The sequence below is a fragment of the Sphaeramia orbicularis genome, chromosome 7 (assembly GCF_902148855.1).
Source record: "Sphaeramia orbicularis chromosome 7, fSphaOr1.1, whole genome shotgun sequence".
NCBI classification, from domain to species: domain Eukaryota; kingdom Metazoa; phylum Chordata; class Actinopteri; order Kurtiformes; family Apogonidae; genus Sphaeramia; species Sphaeramia orbicularis.
In genome coordinates this window covers 48,005,276-48,029,606 of record NC_043963.1, presented here as the reverse complement: position 1 = coordinate 48,029,606, position 24,331 = coordinate 48,005,276, and the positions used below count along the sequence as shown (strand labels likewise).

The 24,331-nt window shown below is 37.2% G+C and overlaps 1 protein-coding gene across 3 annotated transcripts in view; it reads right to left on the bottom strand.

Moving 5' to 3' along the window:
- The window catches only part of prex1 (phosphatidylinositol-3,4,5-trisphosphate-dependent Rac exchange factor 1), a 119,661-nt gene that overhangs the window by 36,541 nt on the left and 58,789 nt on the right, over nucleotides 1-24,331 (bottom strand). For all 3 annotated transcript variants that reach the window (XM_030139134.1, XM_030139131.1, XM_030139132.1), the window contains exons 11-17: nucleotides 18,620-18,720; nucleotides 15,601-15,704; nucleotides 14,273-14,322; nucleotides 12,250-12,325; nucleotides 11,218-11,290; nucleotides 5,541-5,686; nucleotides 2,579-2,671 (exon numbers count right to left, since the gene is read on the bottom strand). In XM_030139134.1, the coding sequence (XP_029994994.1) occupies nucleotides 2,579-2,671; nucleotides 5,541-5,686; nucleotides 11,218-11,290; nucleotides 12,250-12,325; nucleotides 14,273-14,322; nucleotides 15,601-15,704; nucleotides 18,620-18,720 (643 nt within the window). The remainder of the gene's footprint in view (nucleotides 1-2,578; nucleotides 2,672-5,540; nucleotides 5,687-11,217; nucleotides 11,291-12,249; nucleotides 12,326-14,272; nucleotides 14,323-15,600; nucleotides 15,705-18,619; nucleotides 18,721-24,331) is intronic.

Below are 24,331 nucleotides of genomic sequence, written 5' to 3'. Positions count from 1 at the left end.
ATGTTTACACCTGAGTTTCTGGCTTAATGCTTAATTTATGAGTTATCCAGGTGTGAATTATGGCTGAGTATCATCCAGGTTTTCCAAATCGATTCAGTAAGATTTAATAGCTACTAAGCTAGACAGATTTCAGTTACAACACCAGTTTTTTGGGTTGTTTTTTTCATATGAAAGATACATATTCTCAGAAAATAAATATTGCTGTTTACAATAGAATTAAACCAAAAGCAATCAGATGAAACTACATTTTATTAGCAGGACCAACTAGGGCCAATAAGAGCATTCATTAGTGGAGCTGTGATTTATTCCCCTCCCCCCAGACAAGAACACCCCTGCTCTCTAAAACATTTTTACCTTTGTTTGATTATGATGATCAGCTCCTGAAACAGACCTAAAGAAGCCTGACACCTTTGTGCAGGACCTTTATGTGGATATCATACACACATATGCTCTGTTTTTATGTCTGCAGATTTCTGTAGTGTGTAAAACCAAAATCAATGTGTCCTGTGCTACGTACAATAGGTGTTGGAACAGTTAGGTAAAAGCTTTTAAAGGTACTGTCCCTTCTTGGACTGATGTACAGAAGGACTATCAGTTATGACAGTTTATCATTGAAGGGGAATTTAAGTACATTTTTAAAAAAGTACTTTTGATCAATGTGATTGTTTATAGATTCGTAATGAAATTGTTTTGAAAATTATGATATTAATAGGATTTTTTTTAAATTCAAATGAATATCAATCAATCAGGAAATCAATTTCTCAAAACCAGCCCAAGAGTAAATACATCTCTTATTGTCAACCAGTGGTGGGTCACATTATCAGATCAAGTGATTTTCTCTGAAGCAGACAGTGCGTTTGATCTACAATATGTACCTTCCAAAATGCATTTAATAATGACAGACCCAGCGCCACAGCCTGCTGCACATCAATAAAAGGCAGTCATCTTGCACATCCTCAGTCACGTTGTGAGAATAATGTGGCCTCTGTTGTGTCCCCTGTGTGAGGCCAGTGTCCTGGGCACAGATCCGGTGGGGTGGCCTTGGCCGAGCCGGGCTCCCGCCTCTGGACACCAGCCCAGGGTATAGATGTAGGAGCGAGTGGGAGGAGCCACAGTCATCTGAAAGTGGAAGGATGTGTGCATCGCAGAACGTGGGGTGCCTGCCTACATGTGACTTTCTCTAATAGTATCATATAGTGAAAGAGCTCTGTGTGCAAGTGTACGTTTCCGAACCCCTTTCAGAGCCCCATGGGAATCAGCTGAGCCTCATTCAGTGAGCTGGCACACAGACTGTGTCACAACCAGCAATCCCATTATTGTGGGGACATGGGGAATGAATGACGGAGTAAGAGGGAGTGAGAGAGAGAGAGAGAGAGAGAAATGGAAAAAAAAAGAAGCAAGAGGGAGCACAGGAGAGTGGGTCTGCAAAAGATGGATTATCCAGGGAGCGACTGAGGAGAAGGGCGATGTGGGAAAGAACTATAATCACTAAAATAGCAGAATATCATTGAAGAAGCACAAGGACACCCAAGAAATGAGTGAGGATTGAATAGGGCTCCAAAAAATAGGATACTAGTAGCAATACCTTAACTTATGTCAGTATTGGTAATTATCACAATAAAATGTCAAATAATTTTCTGTTTGCATTTTAAAAGATTTTTTTTGTCCTGAGTTAATTAATCACATTTTCATTGTTATCACAATAAAAACATAAACAATAAAAAAAATGGACAGCGTAAACAATGGATTCCTTTTTTGGACATTCCATGCATTCAGTCTGAGCAGGTAACTATTTGACTAATCAGATGAACCCCCAGATCTTCATCAGCTACCCTCAGATTAATTGGTGTGATTTTTTTTTACTGACTACCGAGGTTGGTTTGTTTACAGAGCTATCGGTTATTTTTGTGATTGATTCATCTATTGATTATTTTTACAACAAACAAGTCAAATGACATCTACAAACAATATGTGCACTACAATCTTCAACAAAATTGTATCCAACTTACTAACAACTACTACAACTTTGTGTTGATCCTGGTGTCATGTGCGTCACAACAAGCGTCTGTGTGAAGCGGTGGAACCAATGTTTAACAGCAGCAAAATTAAGGAATTAAATGTGTTGATTAATTGAATACTTGTTTCAGCTTTACTTGTTTACTTATCTAATCTACTATTGAACAATTTGATCATGTTTCAGATTTTCTTCATATCGTAGAGGCCTACGTAGTTCATATTATTCTTTAGAATGTGACAAACACTTGGCAACCAGTTCAACTCATGACATACAGGTATATATGATAGACTGTATGCTACTGTGGATGAGTAAAATAAAGTGTGTTTGTGTATGTCTTCCCCTAAAGGTGGTGTGAGTATGCATGTCTAATGGCTCTGGGGTCAAACAGATTCTATCCACAGGGAAGAGAAGCAGACTGACAGTGGCCGTCCAAACAGTAGACAACCATTACCGACTGGAACTAATGCCCTGCGGCGGGAAGGAGACACATTGAGGGTTTGTGCATGTGTGTGTGTGTGTGTGTGTGTGTGTGTGTATGTGTGTGTGTGTGTTGACCATTACCTCAGCATGTGAGCCTCTGGTGACAGATTTCACCACAATGGCCTTGTTTTTCTCCTCAATCTCAAAGCCATAGTCTTCCTCTTCAGGGTGGATCTAGCACAGGGAAAATGACCTAATTACTCTCACATTTTCACTGGTGACTGATGCTCTTTCAGTAGTTTACTATCATGATTAGCAAGGAGCACATTTAACACTTGCATTCTGTATGTATTTTGCACATCCTGTAAGTATTTCATAATGAATATGTCTTACTCTGGATCAGATGTCATCTTGTAAACACCTAGATAGCAGGATTATTATTAAACCAAATAGAACTGCAGGTCAAATTGGTTTTGTTTTCCCCCAGAAATTGGTACTTGTTTAATTTTGACTTTTAATCTTGTCAAGGACTAGATCTTTGACAGAAGCCATTTCAGACTGTAAATAGGTGTGTTTTCTTAATAAGACCTTGTACTGGTTAACATGTTCTTTTCAAACTCTTGTCTGTCTGCTGTAAATGTTTTTTTTTCTGGAAATTCACTGGCTATTAATAAAGAGTATTTTGAGTTATCCTTTTGATTTAACAGTTTTATAAATTACATTTGAGTCTGTTAAGCTACCTTTTTCAGCCGGTACAAATCAAAGGTACAAATGTAATTTATGTACATTTACTACACATCTTTGCTGAATACTCAATTCTTTTCAGTCAAAGACAGAGTACTCTGGTCTGTTCTGTATAATACACCAGGGGGATCACTTTTAAATCGCTTCAGTGATTGTTAAACCATCACTTGCTGTCAGTAGCAATGTAATAAATGGGATAATGTAATTCTAGTCAGTCATTACAGTGAAATAAACCTCTGTTAAAGGATGATCAAGACCCCTCTGCTTCATGTACTGAGAGGATTTACTTCAATGTAATAACATTATCACTTACATACTGAAAAAAATGTGTATCCACAAACAGAGAAAACAGAAATATTATTTTGTTTTATATGTGTAGCCCATGAAAATACATTTTAATATTATCCACATTTTTATGCATATTGTTTTGTAAATGTCATAAATTAATATCGTGTGTTGTTATATAGAGGCAGAGACTGTCTGTATTAATTTGTATCGTTAATATCATATATGGTACATGTCGCTAATATATATATCATAAATTATTTTTCTTTATGGATATAATCCCTGGGAAAAAAAAAAAAACTCAATTACTCAAAATAAAAATAAAAATACACGTGTGCTCATAAAACTAACCTCCGATCAAACAGAAAGACTAATAGAAATTTCAAGACTGTGCAGACTCATGGCTATTTTGACAGCCATGACCCACTTTCTTTGGTGGAATCACTGAAGTTTCATGTCAAACAGAAATGCATGGCCTGCTGGTCTGGGTGGTCCTATATATGGTCCGTTTTAATCCTGAATTTTTGCAATTAGTGATGTCATCGCTTGTCAGGTGTTTCACTACCGCTGATGTCTTTTGCCTCTCATGTTATATTCCCCAGCCGGCCAACTCTGTTAAACGCTGTCATCGCCAAACACATTAGGCAGCTTCCATTAGGTAAAGCTGCTGGGGCCATCTTCCTGCTGCACAGCCTTGATAAGATGAGGATCTCTGTTCTTACATCAGAGGAGATGGCTGTGGTAAATAAGGAGTTCCACTTTGCTTCAATAATATCCATGAGGGAGGATTAGGTCTGCTAATCAAGGAAAAAGCCTTATCCACTTCTGAAGGAAAGGCAGACTGTGTGCCAGCTTCCTGCTCTGATATGAAAGAGGATCCTAATGGTGCTTCTAGGTTTACCCCAAAAATAATGTATTCAGGGAAATGGTGCATTTTTTTATGAGCCTTCAAACCCAGAGGTATTTATACTGGTTTAATTCATGTTACAAAAATAATGCAGTTTTGTCCAAAAGACAGGTTAAAGGCCTAACAGTTGTTTTTACTAGTGTGCAGTTTTATGTATTGGATTTTTCCTTTTCAATTACATGCAAAAAGTCTGAATCAGGTTTTAATTAAACTTCTTGTTATTGTTGTCCGAGAGTGTAGAATGGCATTGACCCTTAAAGACCCAAACAGCTACTGGAAAGCATAAGCATCTACTGATCTATAAGGTTTGATAACTGTTGATCTAGTAATCCTATCAGTACATGTAAACAACACAGGTAAATGTCATCTTTTCGTGGTCAACAGATACGACCCATTTCTACGTTCAGAGGCGCTGTAGTGAACATGGAAACATTGATTCACCAGTAAAACCCACATAGCTTGAAAAATGACAGTGGATGGTTCAATTATTGATATGATTGCTGAAAAAGTATTTTTTTCTTCAGTTTTCTCTGTTTTTGATATAATAATCCTCAACTTTAATCTGAGCTTTAATGAACACCTATGTGATCGATAATTTAAATATAGGAAAGTACCTGATTTTTGCTGAAAAAACATAAATTACAGAGGATAGTATTGTAATAAATAGTAATAACTCACTTAAGAAAGGTTCAACAGAGAGAAAAATATATTTGGGAACTGCCACACAAGTAGCTTTAGTAGTAGAGTCATTAAAGTCAAATCCTATAATCACATATATCACATAAATGTGTTTCAGCAAATATTAACCCTATTAGTTTGATTTGTTGTCTCAGCAGCAATACAACATGAACGTCAGCCTCGTTATCATAGTTGATTATATTTCCACAAGACAAAACTCATTAGGATGCATACTGATCAGAGCAAATTCAAAAGATGTTTATTGTCACCACAGCAAATCCCCCCTCCCCCATGAGGAAAGGGGTATGTCTCTGTTTGCGCAGTGATGTTAATTACAGCTAGCGCCAACAATCAGAAGGAAAACACACAATCAGACTGGATGAAGAAAAATGAGCTGGCACAATGTATAATATACTGGGATTCACAATGCAAAGTACATGACTGTGTCTATGTGAAAAACACATCTGTAATGTACACGCTCCAACTTACCACCAGGGATTTGGCCAAGATGTTTTCAATGAGTTTGAAGTCATTGCGCTGAAGCTGTTTGCTCTTGGTGCTGGTTCCCTCAGTCTCCTCATCCGCATAGAAACGGAAGAACTGGGAGTCATCTTTAAACTCACTCTTTTCCAGAACTGAACAAAAAAACAAACAGGATCAGAAATAAGGGCTTTTAAGAACAGTTTAATGTATAAATGTTTAAAGGAACTGCAACTTTAGTGCCTTCAGTGTTGTGCTTTATTTCACTTTTTTACTTTTTTTTTTATTGGTACTAATAGTAGTAGGTAGTAGTCGAAAGTGAATAATTACTAAGCTTCATCATGAATACAAAAATACTTGTATCTTATTGTTTTCTCAGTTTTTTTGCAGTATCAGGACATTTCCAGTCATCAGGCAACCTCTACTGACCAAAACATATTTTCTAAGAAAAAGAAAAGCCCAGCAAGCAAGTTATACAAAGCTTTGATTGGCATAGAGCATAACCTTTCTTTCTGTTGTGATACTGATCCAAAATAACTTCCCCCACATAAAAACAGACCACTGTGCTAGAAAGGTGGGGAACCATACAACACTAAAGGTCACATCTTAGTCTCAGTCTGTAATGTAATAGGTGGTGTAAAATGGTAGGTGTTCCATCAAAGGGTGCAATTCACGGTTTGGGAGGCCACATTTTTGAAATACCATTGGTTTGTGCTTATATTGACAAAATGAGTGATCTTGTTGCTGAATTAGCCCTTGTAATTTTAAAGAGTCTTCAATGGCATTAGCACAATATGCAGGTTATTTACAACTTCAAAGACCTGTAGAGACTTAAGAATGTCTGCTGAACCGAAGAAAGTGCCACTTAAAGTGTAAACATCTTCAAACAAACAAGCTAACCGTTAATTAGCTCATTAGCTAATGATGCTAAAAACAACATCTGGAGCCAAAACACATCTGGGTCATAGTCGACACAGAGCCAGGGCTAGGTAGGCTCTCTGGAGGGCATAAAGAAGTTTGTTGTATGTGTTTGGAAATCCCTCTGTTGGGCTGAGCGTCCCTCTAACACATGGGGCACTTTGAACAGGTGAGGAGCACATTATGGATGCTACTCCTCTCAAAGAGTCAGAGCCCAAAACAAAACACAACACTTCAACCGTAGTGAAGACTTCTCCATGCTTTTTTTTTTTTTTTTTTTTAAAGGTCCCAGCCAGCACACTTTTATAGTCTGTACGCAATTATTCTGGTCACTTTGGAGCAGACACATTAGCCTTCTGACCATTCTGGAGTGCTAAAGTTACAGGAGATTAAAAAAATATTACAGTACATCTTCACCTCATATTTGTTTTATTTTGTAAGTGTATGGATACCCTGGGGCAAACTGCAGCAGGTGCAAAACACTAAAACATCTCAAATGTCTAAACATCCACATCTATGTAGTTTAACAACTATACCCCACATACGAGATTTTTTTAAAAATCTATTAGGTTAACCTTTATTAAACCGAGAAAATCCAATTGAGATTAAGGACCTCTTTTTAAATGGAGTCCTGGCTAAGATAAGCAGCAGTAAATACAAGATTATAAGATTACGCAGCTAAAACACAAATAATAGACACATTTAACAATAAACAAATAAGTAATAATAAGATTTACCAGCAGATTAGAACAAACAAATGCAATTTGTGAAGTCAGCCTTAAGAACTCTTAGTTTGGATTTAAACGCGCTCCATGAAATTAATTCAGTTAGTTTCCAGTCCTTGTGCAGCAGATTCCATGCATAAGGTGCAGAGTAAACAAAAGCCCTGTTACCTAGTTCTGAACAGAAAGTAACAAATGATCATTTGTACAGAAAGAAAAAGTATCAGGATTTCTCTGCGCAATTAATGTACAAATGTAGAAAGGCAGGAGGCCAGGTATTGTCTTGTATATAAACATGCTGAATTAGTAATAAACCTCAGAGAAGCACAAGAAACAGTATCAACCATTCGACGATATGGAGCAGAAGCATTCATAAAATAGAATAGAATAGAATAGTCCTTTATTGTCATTGTAACATGCAACATGTACAACAAAATTTTAAAAAAAAGTGTCAAACAATCCGTGCATAGTAAAAAACAGCACAGACACAAACACCACAATAATGAATAAATACAGAAACAAGCACACACAGCCATTCATTCTGTCATTGCACGGTCCTGTCACTATATATACGTGTTGTGTTAGAGATTGTTTTTATGGCATTGAGGGTGGTTATCGCTGTTGGATAGAAACTGTTTTTGAGTCTCTTTGTTCTTGATCTGATTGTCCTGTATCTTCTGCCTGATGGCAGCAATCATATACAAAACATCTCTGATGTTCCCATTTAAAATAATGTGCATATTTAATTGTGCTACCCAGAAATATTATAATATCTTGACTTTCACATTTATTTAGGTGTTTGATCTCCCATATTCAACTGTATGGCAGGTCCTGTACAGAGAAAAACTGAGGCAAAGGTACCCAGCTGTTTTGAGATTTGGAGAGCATCTGGCCACCTCAGATGAACAAAAGCCTTCTCAAACCAATTACACACACACACACACACACACACACACACACACACAGACACACTACACCCATTCACACATGGCCTCATGCCAACTCAAACGAAGCCTGAACGCAAGTTATTTCCTCTGAGTCACGGAGGCTGTGGCTGTTTAATACCTTAACACCACCAACTTAGATAGAGGGAGCGCTCTGTCGGAAACCCTAATATCGACCCCCAAGCACACAGAAAGACATGTGAGTCATCCGAACACCCTACTAATTCATCATTGCTAAAAGACAAGAAAATACAAGTATCCAAGGTGTGATGAAATTTCCCTTACTTTTACTGTTGCAATAAAGGCTACACTAGTGAGGAATTTGTAAGAATTAACAAATAGCAAATGCATGATGTCAACATAATCTGAGTAATGAGATGTCACATAAACAATTCATGTCTGTTTAAAATATAATGCTTTAACTTGTGCTATTCCAAATGGATTAAATGGACTTGTGAAAAGCCTGTTAAATTACAGTGGAATAGAATACACCATGATAACACCTTCTTGCTGTAAGAATGCAGGCGACAGTGCTCTTGAGTGTTGTTATTTTACATGCAAAATTATATACGTCACAAACAAATGCTCTTCCTAATTTATGCCTTTTTCTCTCAGAACTTAACTCTTCACATCATTCAGTTTATTAAACTACAATAAAAATGAAATGATAGAAATAACAGATTTGGACTGATTATATATGCATATGTATTCATTGTGTATGTGTACCCTGTTTTTTTCCTCAAGTAATTATTTTATCTGCATTTGTATCATCACCATCATGTTTTATGTGCTGCTTTGTAACTGAACGTTTATTACTATGTTATTGAAAAATTTAATTTACTGACTGATCTGAAGTCAAGTTGCCTACAGGACAAAATGTAGCAGGTATTTAGAAAGCAGAGGAGTGTTTTTTGAAAGTCAGGGAGAGATCAAAGACAGTTTAGCTCAGCCGTGTTATTATCGAGGACCCCTCAGGTCATGTCAAATAGCAGCAGTTGGACTAAAAGTGAAGCTAAAGAGAGACAAGGACAGAATTTAACAGAAAAGGAGAAAACCTTCAAGAGGAACCAGGTGAAGCAGCAGATGTGCTGACTAAGGACTGGGGAAAGTGACTGAAGGAGAGGTGAGGAGAGCAGACAGGCTGAGAAGAGAGAGGTCATGACCCTGAGGCAGGGCTGAGAAGAGGGAACAGGTGAGACCGTCCGGCAGATGGTACTGGGGGTCGACATCAATGTACATTATGGAAACAGAACAAGAAAATATGCATTTAAAACAAACTACAGACAATATTGACAGTACAACTGGAGCTAATGATTATATTTGTAACAAAAACATGGAGCATAGCTCAGAGGAGAAAAGGACAGATAGTTTATGTTTATATGCTCATTTTTCTACATTGGAATCATCACTTACTCCTTTAAACTTTTAAACTTTCACACAAATATTACAAATATTTGGCTTTATTAATTTTAAGTTGGATGTTTTTTTTCCAGTTGTATCTTCGCTCCATCTTAAGTTGTTAATAAGTTGGATACAAATGTGTTAAAGACTGCAGTGCACATATTGTTAGTGGATGTCATTTGATTTGTTTGATGTTGTTTATATCTATAGATATTTTTATATATTCTTTTATACAGTTGTTATTGTTGGTATTTCTATATACAGGGTGGGGAAGCAAAATTTACAATGAACATTTAGTTGTTTTTTCTCAGCAGGCACTACGTCAATTGTTTTGAAACCAAACATATATTGATGTCATAATCATACCTAACACTATTATCCATACCTTTTCAGAAACTTTTGCCCATATGAGTAATCAGGAAAGCAAACGTCAAAGAGTGTGTGATTTGCTGAATGCACTAGTCACACCAAAGGAGATTTCAAAAATAGTCGGAATGTCCATAAAGACTGTTTATAATGTAAAGAAGAGAATGACTATGAGCAAAACTATTACGAGAAAGTCTGGAAGATACTATTAAAGAAGAATGGGAGAAGTTGTCACCCGAATATTTGAGGAACACTTGCGCAAGTTTCAGGAAGCGTGTGAAGGCAGTTATTGAGAAAGAAGGAGGACACATAGAATAAAAATATTTTCTATTATGTAAATTTTCTTGTGGCAAATAAATTCTCATGACTTTCAATAAACTAATTGGTCATACACTGTCTTTCAATCCCTGCCTCAAAATATTGTAAATTTTGCTTCCCCACCCTGTAGATATTTTTCTTATACATCCTTCTACTTTTAGACTTTTTGGGGTTGTTGTTTCAGCTGGTCCTGGAATAAAGGACAACTTGATTGTCATTTTCAGACATGTCTGTTTCACATTTTTACTATTTTTTGCCTATTCAAATAATTGTCTCATCAAATCAAATCAAAGACAATAATTAATAGATTCATTGGTTACAAAAATAATCAATAGCTGCAGCTCTATATCCATCTGCTTCTCCAAAATGGAGTTGTCCTTACCACAGTCTACTGCAGGTAACATAGACCACCGGTCCCTTACAATCCAAAACAAATACAAATCACTTCAACTTTGACTTCAAGTATCCGTATTTCAGCACTGTTTCTAACTTTACACATAATGGGACTGGCAGATAAAGATGAGCTGTTTCTCATTTTTGGCTTTAACCAGTGGTCACAGTTCAGTGCACTGACCCAGACAGTCATGTAGCTATGCCAAACAGCTCTGGTTAGGGTACACTGCTAATGCTGTTTACGTTCAACATGCTGGGCAGGAACCAAAGCCTCTCCACTACAATGTGGTCAGTGAGGTTACCAAGACTTGGCCGGACTGGACTTTTTTAAGCCTATGACGGAATGAAAGTGGTGAGGTTAATATTACTTTTTTGGGTGGAGCAGGTGAGTGAATAAGGGGCAAATATGGGGCAAAGCACACAGTGGGGGGGTCATAATGACAGTGACAAACAAGAGTATTAATAAAATCTAAACCAAGATCCTGGCCATCAATATTTCTGAGCAAGGCAGTGTCTTTGAGGTACTTGTGCTGGATAAAGACTATCATCTAGACTTAATTTAATTTAAAATCTGTGTGTTGCATTGAGTGGCCTTTCGTGTGTGCATGAGTGACTGTGACTAACCGTGATGCATGAAGCCATTGTTGCAGAGCCCTACACCCAGCGTCACGGCGTCCTCTCGGGTTGAGCAGTCACCCTGGGAAACCAAATCAATGACGCACACAAGTGGTCAGTTACAAAGCCTATTTACACCTTCGCACACACAGCAGAAAGCAGAAAACCTGGTCTGAAGTGTTTGTGTGCTCTGTAAATGGTGATGCGTGTGAGCCAACACATTTAATACATTAGTTTATTGTGCCTAATGTGTTTCAAGAAAAAAGCAGAGAAATTATCCATGTAAAATGATCTAAGACAGAGCGACTGGGTCAGAATTTTTTTCATTCACATTGGGAAACAGTAAGAGAACACAGATGAAGTATGATAGTTCACCTCTTTTTAATAGGTTACATTGTAAGTAAAAATCCAAATCCCTTATTAATATCTAATAACACTAGTTAATGGCACACTCCACTGTCAAAATGGCAGATCTGGGCTGAAACAAACACAACTACATTCCTGTAATAAATGAGCTCAGTATGAAACTTGATGTTTTTCTGTGCCAAAGTGCTGGCACCATGGCTCCTAAACACTCATTTGTTGCAGTAGAATTGTGGAAATTGTGAAACAGTTGCTGTTATTCTTGGAGAAAGTCCAGAAAAGAAGTTGTAACAGGCCATGACTATGCTCTTAAAGGTCAGTGAATGATGACAAATTTCCAAAAATATTTTTATCCAAAATAATGCAAAAGGCCTGTGGTTAAATCCCCTGTATGCAAATAAGCCATACATGTTACACAACATAATACTCTCTGACTTGACAGTTTCAAGTGCAATACACATTAATGTGAGTGAAAACAAACTGTAGCTGCTAAATATGTAATTCATCTCTGTCAAAATCTTTTACTGGGCTAAAGAAAACAAGCACACTGTACAAAAATCACACACAGCTACTCAGTTACAGTAATGACAGTAAATGTCATACAATATACACTTGGCAGTTCATGTGGTATTTGTGTGAGTATGAATTAAGTGAAAGGATAACAGATGTAAGTGTTACCTGTGAGATGAGCCAATCCACCAACTTGCTGGCAGGCACCACAGATTTAAAGGTTTTCAGATGATGGTCTCTGTCCCTATATTAGCAACACAAGTACAGACAAAAAGTTTGTTTCAATGTGTAAGATACAGGATATGCACACAAAAAAACAATTTACACAAGTACCCATGACTGTTTATGGTCAACGTGAACACCCAACAGTTTGTGTGCAACAATGCTTTTCCTGAGTAAAGAAAACAGAACATCCCCGACTCAAAGATTCGTGTAGGAGGACAAAGGAAGTAAAATAAATAAATAAATAAACAGGTCTATCTTATTTACATTTTGCTAGGGAAACATCCATCATAACGACGATATATTTGCAGTTACTGTGCATGTTGCATTTTGCAGATTGTGTCATATTTTGTGAGATTAGATGAAAGCTTGTACTGAACATATGAAACAGGAAATGCTGCAGAGGATGTATGGTTGGCACAGTGACATAAAGGGAAGCTTTTTCCGAGAACCACTTTGTTTTCTAATTGCTTTAAAGTAGAGTATTAAAATAGCAGTATTTACAGCAGTAACATGCGTGTTCAGAATTTGTCACACCCCAAAAAAAATGTGCCATTAACCTACCTAATAAAAGTTTCAGATTTATGAAAATGTAAGCAGTAGATCTTTACACATGGAGAAGCAAACAGGAGTAATAACCACTAAAACGCCTTTACAACTAAATTGAAGCCGTCACTCTTCAAAATAACCACAATGAGAACAGTTATTTTATCTCATAGACCACAGAACTTACTGCTTAGATAGTTCCAATCTAGTATTAACTAACATGTCAATACATACTGTAGGTGACTCAATAACATAAATAAAGGTACCAGTCGACCAACATGTCCTATGTTTTTCAAGGTAAAACTACTTTTTTTTTTCCCTCACAGGTGGGGAATAAAACAGAATGAAAACTCAGACAAGTTTTATGACTATTTATGATCCAGAAAATCCAACAGATCCATCACTCAAACAGTATAATTAATGGCTGCAGTTTATGATGCCAGTTTCAGTGATGGATTAAAAAGACAGGCCATGTTACATAATAAGTGGCTGGCAGGCTGAGGGAATGCCTTTGTATGTTAATAAGATTTGTCTCTGGACCAGAAGCTCTTTGTTTGCACCGAGAGAAACCCAGGGCACTTCAATCAGCAAGTGACTGATGGAGGGAAAGATAGACGGAGCAATGGCTTTGGGGGAGGGGGGGGTCAGGTCTGGCAGGATTTCTGGTCTTAGAACTTGAGAGGAACAACATTTGTGAACTAGTGCTGGTTCAGCGAACTTTGAGATAAAGTTAACCCTAATTAAGCTTGTCAGGTCTTGGATTTCAGAGTACGTATTAACACGTGGACATGATTTTTATAGAAGAGCGCTTGAGGCCACTGCATTCAGAGGATGGTGGATGGTTCTGCATGTATATATACAGAGTACAGGAGTATTAATGTAGCTCCATACGAATGACTGTACTGCTTATGTAAGCAAGAGAGTGGGACAGTATGTGTGTGTTCAGATGAATGTACAAGAAAGAACAGGAAGGGGAAATAGAAAATGACTGATGTTTTTAAAATGTTAGCTGTCCTTCAACTTAACTCATTTATATTGAATAAAACCACTAAGACACATGCAGCTACCCACGTCAATGTAAGGATGAAGAGAGGAATGCTCTCTATAATGCCTCTCCTTAAGCATTTAAGAACAGCCTCAAAAAGCTTCAGTCCTGGAAACCTGGCCTCCTCAACCTGAACATTCTTAAACATGAACCTACAGCAGCTAAAGCCTGGATCGACATCCAGGTTGGGGGAGGAAGAGGTTTGAGGGATTGTCAATCCTGGGAGTGCCGCTGTTTGCTCAGTCATTACAGACTGAGAAGGTGACGTGGACTGAATGTGAGCCCTTCATGAATATGCAGCCATGCACCTGGAGACAGGCCACATTAGCATAAGGGGAAAAGAAGAGGAGGTGAGGGGAGAGAAGGGCAGGTACTCACTTGATGACAGGCGTGTGGAGGCTGTGGAGGCGGCAGTACAGCCTCACGCCCTGAAAGAGAAGAGAAACGGAGCTGTTGAGTCATAGAACGTACGCACCTTAGGTAAACAAGTACATTCATGGCCTTAAGACATGAGATTTCACTGACAGTGAAACCAGGTAACCCAGGGCTATATTTTAAGGAGTTAGAGTGCAAACCTTCAAACTGGTCTGAAAACAGCTAAAACTGACAATCCAACCAGAAAAAATATTTAACATTTAAGTCTTTTTAGAAGTCAGTTTTGAAATTAATTTTCATTGGAAGGGGATTAGTGCCTACACTAAGACTCTTGTGAATATTTTTATAAAAGGGTTAGAATTTTTTATGCTTAAATGAATACATGTAATCCTAAATTACATACAAGGTACTCCTACAGAGTTTTTCATTGATACCTGGAAAATGTGCCTTTGATATGCTGTGTGTAAAGAACTGGTTCAAGTGGAGGAATGAAAAAAAAAACAGTTTCAGAGTATTTACAGAATGGATTTTGTGATAAATATTAGCTCAGGTGAACATTATCATGTTGGACCGAAAATATATTGTACATTCAGTCTTTTTGATCCTCAATTCAAAATGAGAAAGCTAAAGTTCAGATTAATGTTAAAGGTTCTGTATGCCTGATTTGCACATGCTCAGGTTTGAGCAGACTGAGTAAAGCACTAAGGCAGTTGACTTGTTCATAACATTTATATAATATTAATATTACATAATGTAATATTTGTCCTGCATGCCATAAGATCACATTAAAGCTGCGTATGTCTTTCGTCACCAATGTTTCATCAAATCTGTAAAACCAGAGTGATAGCCTAACAAACTGATGGCTTGTGATGGAGTACACTTCGAAGTTGTTCACCATGAGGGGAGTGATTCAAGTGTGTAATCATGGAAAGGCTAACGGATTCGTGATACTTAGGCTATCACTCAGGTTTTACAGATTTGATGAAAAATTCGTGACGAAAGGCATACACAGCTTTAAGGAACACAATTGTATTTATATTCTGATGTACTTGTGTCTTAATGATGCGGTACTGATACTGCCTTAGACATTCAAACAGTGGACAGTTTGTTGTCTCTTTCCTTCCTTCTTTGGCTATAGCAGCTGTGTTGCTTTTAGCCTGTATTATATTTCAAAATTATGAGCTTTTGTTAGCAACTCCAAATTCCTTTCCTCTGAAATTATAATTTGTTCATGTTTGTAAGTGGACACGGATACATGCATTAATCCAGACTCTTGTGTCACTGCCTGGCTCTTCTAATTTGTGTTATTCTACAGAACCACAGTAGCTTACCTTAGACATGATGTCCTCCATCTCACTGCGTGCCTTGTAGGTGCCATCATCGTAGCGGAAGCGGTACAACACCTGCTCGTTCTTGAACTGATGTTTGTCTGACACTGAAAAACCAGCAGGCGAAAACGATTAAATCTTCTATGCTCCCTTTAATAGATGCACCACTGCATCACTGCACTAATTTTCTGTTAAGTATGAAATATTTAGAAAAGAAAACGGCACCCTGCTGCTCCATCCTTCTTCGCTGAAAACAAGTGCAAATAATCAGCACTGTCTGTTATCACTGTAACCAACAAATTATAGGAACTACACAGAGACGAACTACAAATTATGGGGCATTTGACAAGTCAGAATTGATAAATCTACATGCATACAGTCCCTTTGAGCAAGTAATGCAGAACTTCTTTCTTTCTATATGCAGATTTCCTTTTGTGGGGAGTGTGGAATGGTCTTGTATTCTGTGGCTTCCTCATTCTTCACACATTTAATCTGCTGTCTGTATTTGGGGTGAAGTACAAAACAGTGGAAATGAGCCAAAACCAAAACCTTCAGGGAAACACTTGAAAGTTGTAAATTCATGTCTGTCTCAGGTCATGGTAATGAAACATTTCATGTAGCAGACAGCTGACAATTCTCATGAAACCTAATCTAAACCAGCATTTAAAACGCATACATAAACATCCTGGAACATGTTCTTACATACAGCAGAATCAAGGTGACACAGAAGAGAAGATGATAAATAGTGAATGTGAAATGAACAGTGAAACCTGCCAAACAGAGGCAGTTTGGGTCCACCACAACAAGCTGGCGTGGGCTCAAACAAGCGGCGGGTTTGCTCAGTCTAGACTCAAAATACACTCATAAAAACCAGAGGAATGCATCACAAAATCTACCATTGTTAAATGTCAGATGTGGCATTTAAAGTACATGCAATGATAGCCAAGTTATTACGAATGTAAGGGGAGATGTCAAAACTGAACCGTCAAGAATGAAATGGGCTTTTTCCTTGGCTCAGACACACACAGCAAAGTTCTCACTATATACTGGAGTTGTAAACTACTGTTGGTTGAAATAAGAAGTCTTTGCTCTTGTCTGCCCACACTAAAGTGTCTCAGGAGTGGTAGATGGACAGCTTCAATTTGCTGTTTTGTCACATTTCCTCTTTTCGTCTGACATCTTTTCACTGACTAAGTGGTATACTGTGCTCGCCTGCAGGGCCCCGAGGCTCCGCAGCTTACCCATAAAGCTTCAGCGCTATCCCACAGAGCCCTGCATGTCACCATTGTGTGTCTCTGTGGTCGTAGGCTACTGTGAGGGTGGATTTCAAGGGATTTTCCACAGGTATTAAGGAATATGAACGCTGAGTCTCAGCAAAATTTGACCAAAGGGGCGGTGTGCATGACAGCGGTTTGCACTCACTTATGTGCAAAAGCCCTTTCAGTGAGACTGGGACAAATGTATCCATACATTATTTATACATGTTTGTCTCTGTGTGTCTTTCACTTCTAATACATAATTCACATTAGTCGACTTACAAACGTTATACTCTGAGTAAACAGAGGGATTGGGAATAATGCTCCAACATTACAGTTAACAGATAGTGTCTCTGGTCATGGTTTCAGTGGTTTAAATGACATGAATCCAAGATATAACATGCACCAAAAAGACAAAGAAGCCAAACACATGTCATAGAACCAATGGTCTTGTATTAACCAAAAATGCTCATCCGGACTAGGTTAAAAGCCTAGCCCCATAATAGACCTTAAAACAAGAAAAAAGTCTAAATTTTAGTAAATTGTACTAAATAAACATGGTTATTTAAATCAACTTAATACTCTTAAATTAAGAAGATAGTCTTGTTCCTCTGCTGACATTATGCAAACCATTGTTCCAGCTCCATAATGTTAAATCTACTGTGTAAACATCTGATCACTGGTTACAGTAACAAGGAGACATCTAATAGTAACTAAGATGATTTACAGTACTTAAATGATCCAAATATATCTGTGGATATGTCTGTCTCATTTTATTACAAGTTTAGATAAAATGTTGTTACTTAAATCCTTTTCAGATATTTTTATTCATTTTTAAAGGCTTGACAGTATATCTTGATATTAGCTTTATCTTAGTAGCTTCATCTTGATATTATCTTTGCCTTACTTTATTAAGACAAAGTTAGACATCGTTGTTGTCGGGCAGAAACCTCGTATGTCCATTTTTGGTCCTTTTTTTGTTATAAAATCATTCTATTGGTCAGTCTTCACGTTGGCCTGACTGTTTTATAAATATTTAACCAATGAAAAGGGTTGAAAACAGCTTGTGACTACATCTCTTAACTCCATTCATTTTTTTAGAATATACATCATTTTTTTCAGCTTCCTGAAAAAAAAACAAAAAACAAAAAAACACTTTTTGGACATAAGAGGTTTCTGTCCGACAGCAACAATATATTTTCTTAAAATATGATTACTTTTGTAATGTTTGACATCTTTACTGAAAAAAAAAAAGATTTTTTTTTTTTACTTTCTTGAAGCTCCTTTTGGTTTGGATGAAACAAGTAGCAGTGGTGCATTAGTACTCTTTTGATTATCAGCAAATTCACTGAGTGTTAATTCTGTAAATTTTCATTTCATTTGAGAGAGGATCAGTGTGGGACACCAAATAAAAAGTAAAAACAAGTACATTTCAGTTAAAACAGATCCCAACCTCATTATGAAGTATGTGAGGTGGCAAGAGTTGTACGATTTATGACATGAATGAGTCAAAAACATAATGAAGAAGGAAAAACTGAATCAGAGAAAAGGAAAGCTAGCAAAACAAGACTATAAACAATGGATGCGATGACTAAACAAAGCTAAAAACAGAAAAAACACACGACAAGGGACTATAACAGGCTTACAGAGACAACAAAGTACAAAAAGAGAAGAAAATGAAAGGGTCCAAGAAGCACAGAGACAAACAGAAAGAGAAGAAAAGACAGAGAAGGCAGGCAGTGACATGAAGAACGGCGTTTTCTCACCATGGTGGATGATGCCATTTTCCAGCAAAGCCTGTCCCAGGTTGACCCCTTCATCGGGTTTACTGATCTCTCCACTTTCTATCAGCCAGGACACAAACTCACTGAGGACACACAAAAATACAAGAATACAGTTACAGCTTTTTAACACTTACATCAAACTCAAACCATATCATGATCTGTGCTGCACACAGTTATACATATTTTGCACCACTGCAACAACTGACTGTTCCATTGAATTACTCTATTCTACAGTATATAAAAGGGAAATCACTGCCAAAAAAAAGATAAATGGAAACTTACCAAGATGAAAATGTCACAGTATATTTATAACATTTGGAGTCTCAGAATCACACACAGTAAACAAAAATGTTAATGAAGGAAAAGTTGTCATTTCTAATCTGGAAAAAATACTCAACACTTCTAAAGCCTCTTCTAGAATGTAAGTGGTTACTGCAAATATGACAACAGCATTCAAAGTCATTAAGCAAATAAGACCACATAAGTAAAACAAGGGCACACAACTTTTTTCCCAGTTTGTCATCACTCTCTGACACCAGTCTTAAACCACATTGCCACATTTCAATGTATTAGTCGCAGGGGTGTGACTGTAACTGGTTAATATGTGGTGTCAGTTGAATTCACAAAATTAGGTTAAAGAACATCGGTCATGTACAGCATCACTGACAGTCATTTACCTTATTGTGGATGCAAAATAACTAAGTTTAAGTAATCAAGCAAGAAAAAAGAAAAAAACACCTTAAACAATTTGCTCTTGCATATTTTCAGCCAAAACAACATGAACTTTGACTCATGACTTTTAAACATTAACACAAACAATACAAGTATTTGTCATTATTTTTTTCAGTTGTATGCTAATTCTATCTTAACTTGTTAGTATGTTGGATCCGAATGTGTTGAAGACTGCAGTGCACATATGGTTTGTAGATGTTATTTGACTTGTTTATTGTTGTTTTTATGTGTAGATATTTTTATATATACTTTTATACTGTTGTTATTGTTGTTGTTATTTCTATATAGATTTTTTTTTATATTTCCTTTTACTTTTATATTTTTCTGTTTGTTTCAGCTAGTTCTGGGATAAAGGACAACTTATCCTTTTCAGACATGTCCGTTTCACATTTTTGCTATTTTTTTCACCTATACAAATAATCGTTTAATTAAATTGAAGAAAATTATTCATAGATTAATCGATTACAAAAATACTCAATAGCTGCAGCTCTACCGTAAATATTTTCTGTTGTTGGTTTTAAATGCACATTTTCTTGTTCTGTTTCCTTAACACATGTATGGATGGTGACCTCCACCACCATCCGTCTTATAATCTGTCAAAATAATTAATAGCTGCAGTTCTAAATTCGATGCATAATATGCTGTCTGCAAGAAGGAATCACTATTTCATGGGATCCAACCTGTGAAATGTACATTGTTCTGAAATTCAGCAGGCTTCGAAGAGAATATTATGCAATACAAAACATCATGTCGGAAGTGACTGCTTACTCTGTAAAAGTAAATGTTATTAACATGGTTACTGTATAAAAAAATGTAGACACGTCTTTTCAAGTTGTTCTTTCACTTCACTTATCCCTCAGACGCACTTTGAGACATGCATTAACCCTTCAAATGTAAGCACTTCATCCCTTTTCATTTCACACCCAGTGTATGCTGAACAAATGTTTGAAGGAGAAAATTACATTCTTTCCTACTCTGTCTTTCATGCCTCTGAGTAAAATCACTTCCCCAGATAATGATGAGCAGTGAACTGGAGGGCAAAGTGTGTTGATGAATTCTGAGACTTAGTATTTCAGCTTGGGAATAATATTCAAATGTGTGAATGTGTGTGAGCAATCCGTGTGTAATTTCATTTTCAGGCAGTTCTACAGTGGATGTATCTGCTTGTTTATTATCGTCATGGTATGAAGGTGTGGGATCATGTGTGCATTGTATAACTGTGAACTTTGAATAATGGGGGGATGACATCCATGTTTAACATAAGTGTTCTCAGTGAGTTAGCATTAGGGTGGTTTCACTTGTGTTTCCAAAAAAGAAATGGCTATTACCTTAGTGTTCAAGTTCAAAACAGTAGAACACAAGCTGTTGATTATAATAGACTCCATATGTGAGTTAATGGAGGCTAACATTAATGGAAGGTAACTAAAAAGTTCTATTTGTCTGAAACAGTATTTTGAAATTATTTAATGATCTTAATTAAGAAGAGGCTTCCTTGAGAACTAGTAGGTTGCTGCAACATACAGGGGTTGAACAAAATAATGGAAACACCTTAAAACATCAACAAAATATAATTTAATATGGTGTAGGTCCGCCTTTTGCGGCAATTACAGCCTCAATTCTCCGAGGTATTGATTCATACAACTTGTGAATTGTTTCCAAAGGAATTTTAAGCCATTCTTCAGTTAGAATACCCTCCAACTCTTTTAGAGACGATGGCGGTGGAAATCGACGTCTTACTTGAATCTCTAAAACTGACCATAAATACTCAATAATGTTGAGGTCTGGGGACTGTGCCGGCCATACGAGATGCTCAACTTCATTAGAATGTTCCTCATGCCATTCTTTAACAATTCTAGCTGTATGGATTGGGGCATTATCATCTTGAGGTGAAGGTGTTTCCATTATTTTGTCCAACCCCTGTATAGTATAACCTCTATGTCAGTGCCATGTGTTTATGTGTGTGTGTTTGATGTATGTCAATGTCCGTTTCAAAGCAGGATTAATTGACACTGACAGGGGAGTCCAAAAAATCTGAGCAACTGCTGAGTGTTTGTGTGTTATGTAAGAACCAAAGTTAATTCTGGACACAGACTGCAAAGGAAATTAATACCATGAATGGGGGTAGTGTGTGTGTGTGTGTGTGTGTGTGTGTGTGTGCGCGTGCATGTGTGTGTGCGTGTGTGTACATTTATGCCTAAAAGTAAGTGTGTGTTTGCGTGTGAAAGGAATTGGAAGACAGAGATAGAAAGCCCTTTCAAACCACACAGTGAAATGTAGAGCACAAGGAGAATGGATTGGTGAGAGTGGATAAACCTAAATATGCTTCTGGTTTTCAAAGAACAAGAACAGGTCTATCATAACATTTCCTCTAGACATTCCTGATGTCACTGGATGATGAAATCCAGCCTCAATTTCCAGTTTGCCTTCTTTCCCTTCCACTATTCAAACAACAGTTATGTTCTATAGACTGTATACAGTGTGTACTATATACAAATGTGAATAGTATACCATTTTGCCGTCAGTGTACAGGTAAATAACATACTGTACCTGCTATTTTTTTTTTTTTTTACATATAATGGACGTGATACTTTCTTTTATATACATATTCACTCATTTAAACATTAAATCTGTACTTTTATTTGTAATCTTCAGCATGTACGTATATAACTGCAATTTGGCTAGAACTTTGGGTATAAGAAACTCAAAAACAAGTTTCCCAAGCCATGAAGTAATCGTTCATATTTTCCTAATTCGAAAAAGTGATGCTAGTAAAACCATCTAACTACATGGCCTGATGCCTGTAGCCACTGAGCTATTACTGTGAGCTTCCTCTGAGCATCACTTCCTCTGATGGTTACACATTTTTCACACCATCTTCCTGAGCTCATCACCTGTGACTGCTGTCATTTATGGATGTTTAAGAGCTGTTCGGTCTTTTCATCTTTTTTAAAAACATACCACACAAATTCTTGTAGCACGACTTTTGATTTTTTGCACTGACTGACAAAGGCTACTTTCAGGCTGGGAGTAAAGGTGGCCCCTAAAACTTTCATACCTCATAAATTCTTGCATCACTGTGATTATGGGTGAGGGGCTGTGGAGGGAAAACCATGGTATGGTATGGTATGGTATGGTATGGTATCAGTGGCGATTTCTCATAGACTGCAAGGGAATCCCCGCTTCCCCTAAAATTACGAAAATTAAATGGTCAAATATGTACGGTTGTGTTGACATTTCATTGACTACAAATGTGTTAGAACACGTTCATCTCACAGGCGAGCTCGTTCAGCTTTATCACAAATCAACGGACTAGATGTTGTTAACTTCTCATACATTCCCGTTGTGCTGTTTTCTCATACGATCTATGGTCAGTGCATTTGCCTGTAGACGCTCAGTGTCCATGCACTTCTATGGGACTTCATGGAACAGTTTTTTTCATTGCTTCAAAACTGGACGGTAATTGGGTAAATGCCACGATGTTGTCCCGCCCCTGGACGCCCAGCGTCTATGGGGGTGAATGGAGCTGTGGGTGGAGCTCGGCCAGGCTGGACGCCAGGCTTCCATGTGCTGATTGGAGGATCAGTCAAAAGGCTGAATCCCATTTGACTGACAGCTATTTTGAGATATACTCCTTCATTTGATAGAGTTTAGTTTAATACCGTCGCACATTCTGCTGTGAAATCAAGAGAGAAACCACTACGAAATTACTTGTTCATTTCTTGCACTGTAAATAAAACACACTCATTGTACTTCCTTGTTTCAATTTAACATAATTTCAACGTTTTTTTTGTTTACTTGGTACAATAAGGTCACTGACCATTTTCTTAAAAAGGAACGGAGGGACGAATTTATGTTTAAATAACTTGACTTTTTTTGATGTAAGCCGACAATGAGCTTCCCCTCTCTGAAAGACGAGCAGCCGCCACTGTATGGTATGGTATGGCATGGAAATGCTTAGCTATTTTTTTAGCCTGAAAAATATACTACAATACAAGAAACAAAAGCTAATGAAACAGCTGTTAGTTCAGAACTGGAACAGGATTTACAATTTTTGATATCTGGAGAGAGAAGTTAATAACCAGCTTCATTCGACCTTAGCTTTAAATTTTGCTATGACTGTCAAGCATCAAACAACCATAGCAAAGGAATGAAAGAAAAAAAATGTAATATGGAAGCATAAAGAGTTTTATCGCTGACCAACCTGCAGCATCCATAGTAGGATTGTGATGGAAATACACAATCAAGACAACAGGGTTCCATCTAAAAGGCGGTCAGCATCTTAGCAATTTAATGCAATAAGCACTCAATCTGTCTGTTGCTAATTTCATCAAAACGATAAATGCAGAGCTAATGTAGGTTGCACTCATTGACAGGAAATGACTGAGGGATAACGTGAGGACAGTGGGAGATGTGGTGCAAAACTAAAACATAGAAGGATGACGAGCTGTAGTTACATAGAGCATGTATGAATGAGGAAATACAGGAGCTGAGAGACTGAAAAACCACTGTCAGTCGAAGGATGGGAAACATGGCACTGACCCTGACCTCTGACCTGTCAATGGAGTGGACCAAAAAACAAAAATCAGAGATGGAATACTTCTCCCTGAAACACCACTTCATATATGGTAACATTCTGATCACATGTACACTTAAGCATGTGTATTGCATCTTCAATTGGCTCAAGCAAACATTTTACACAGGCAGCATATCCTTGGAAGTTTAATGCATTTATGATTGAAGAAAATGGCTATTGTTATGTTAAAACAGTGTGGTTCACGTAGTGAACCATCTGTTTTACAACCTATAATTGAGTAAAAATAAACTTTTAATATAACTAAATCATGTAGTCAGACAATAAGAATGTTCTTACTAAGTGGTACATTACTTGGTACAAGTTTATTATGTATTTCAGTGTGCCATGTTTGTTTTAGTTTTCTTACTGATCATTATTATTATTATTAT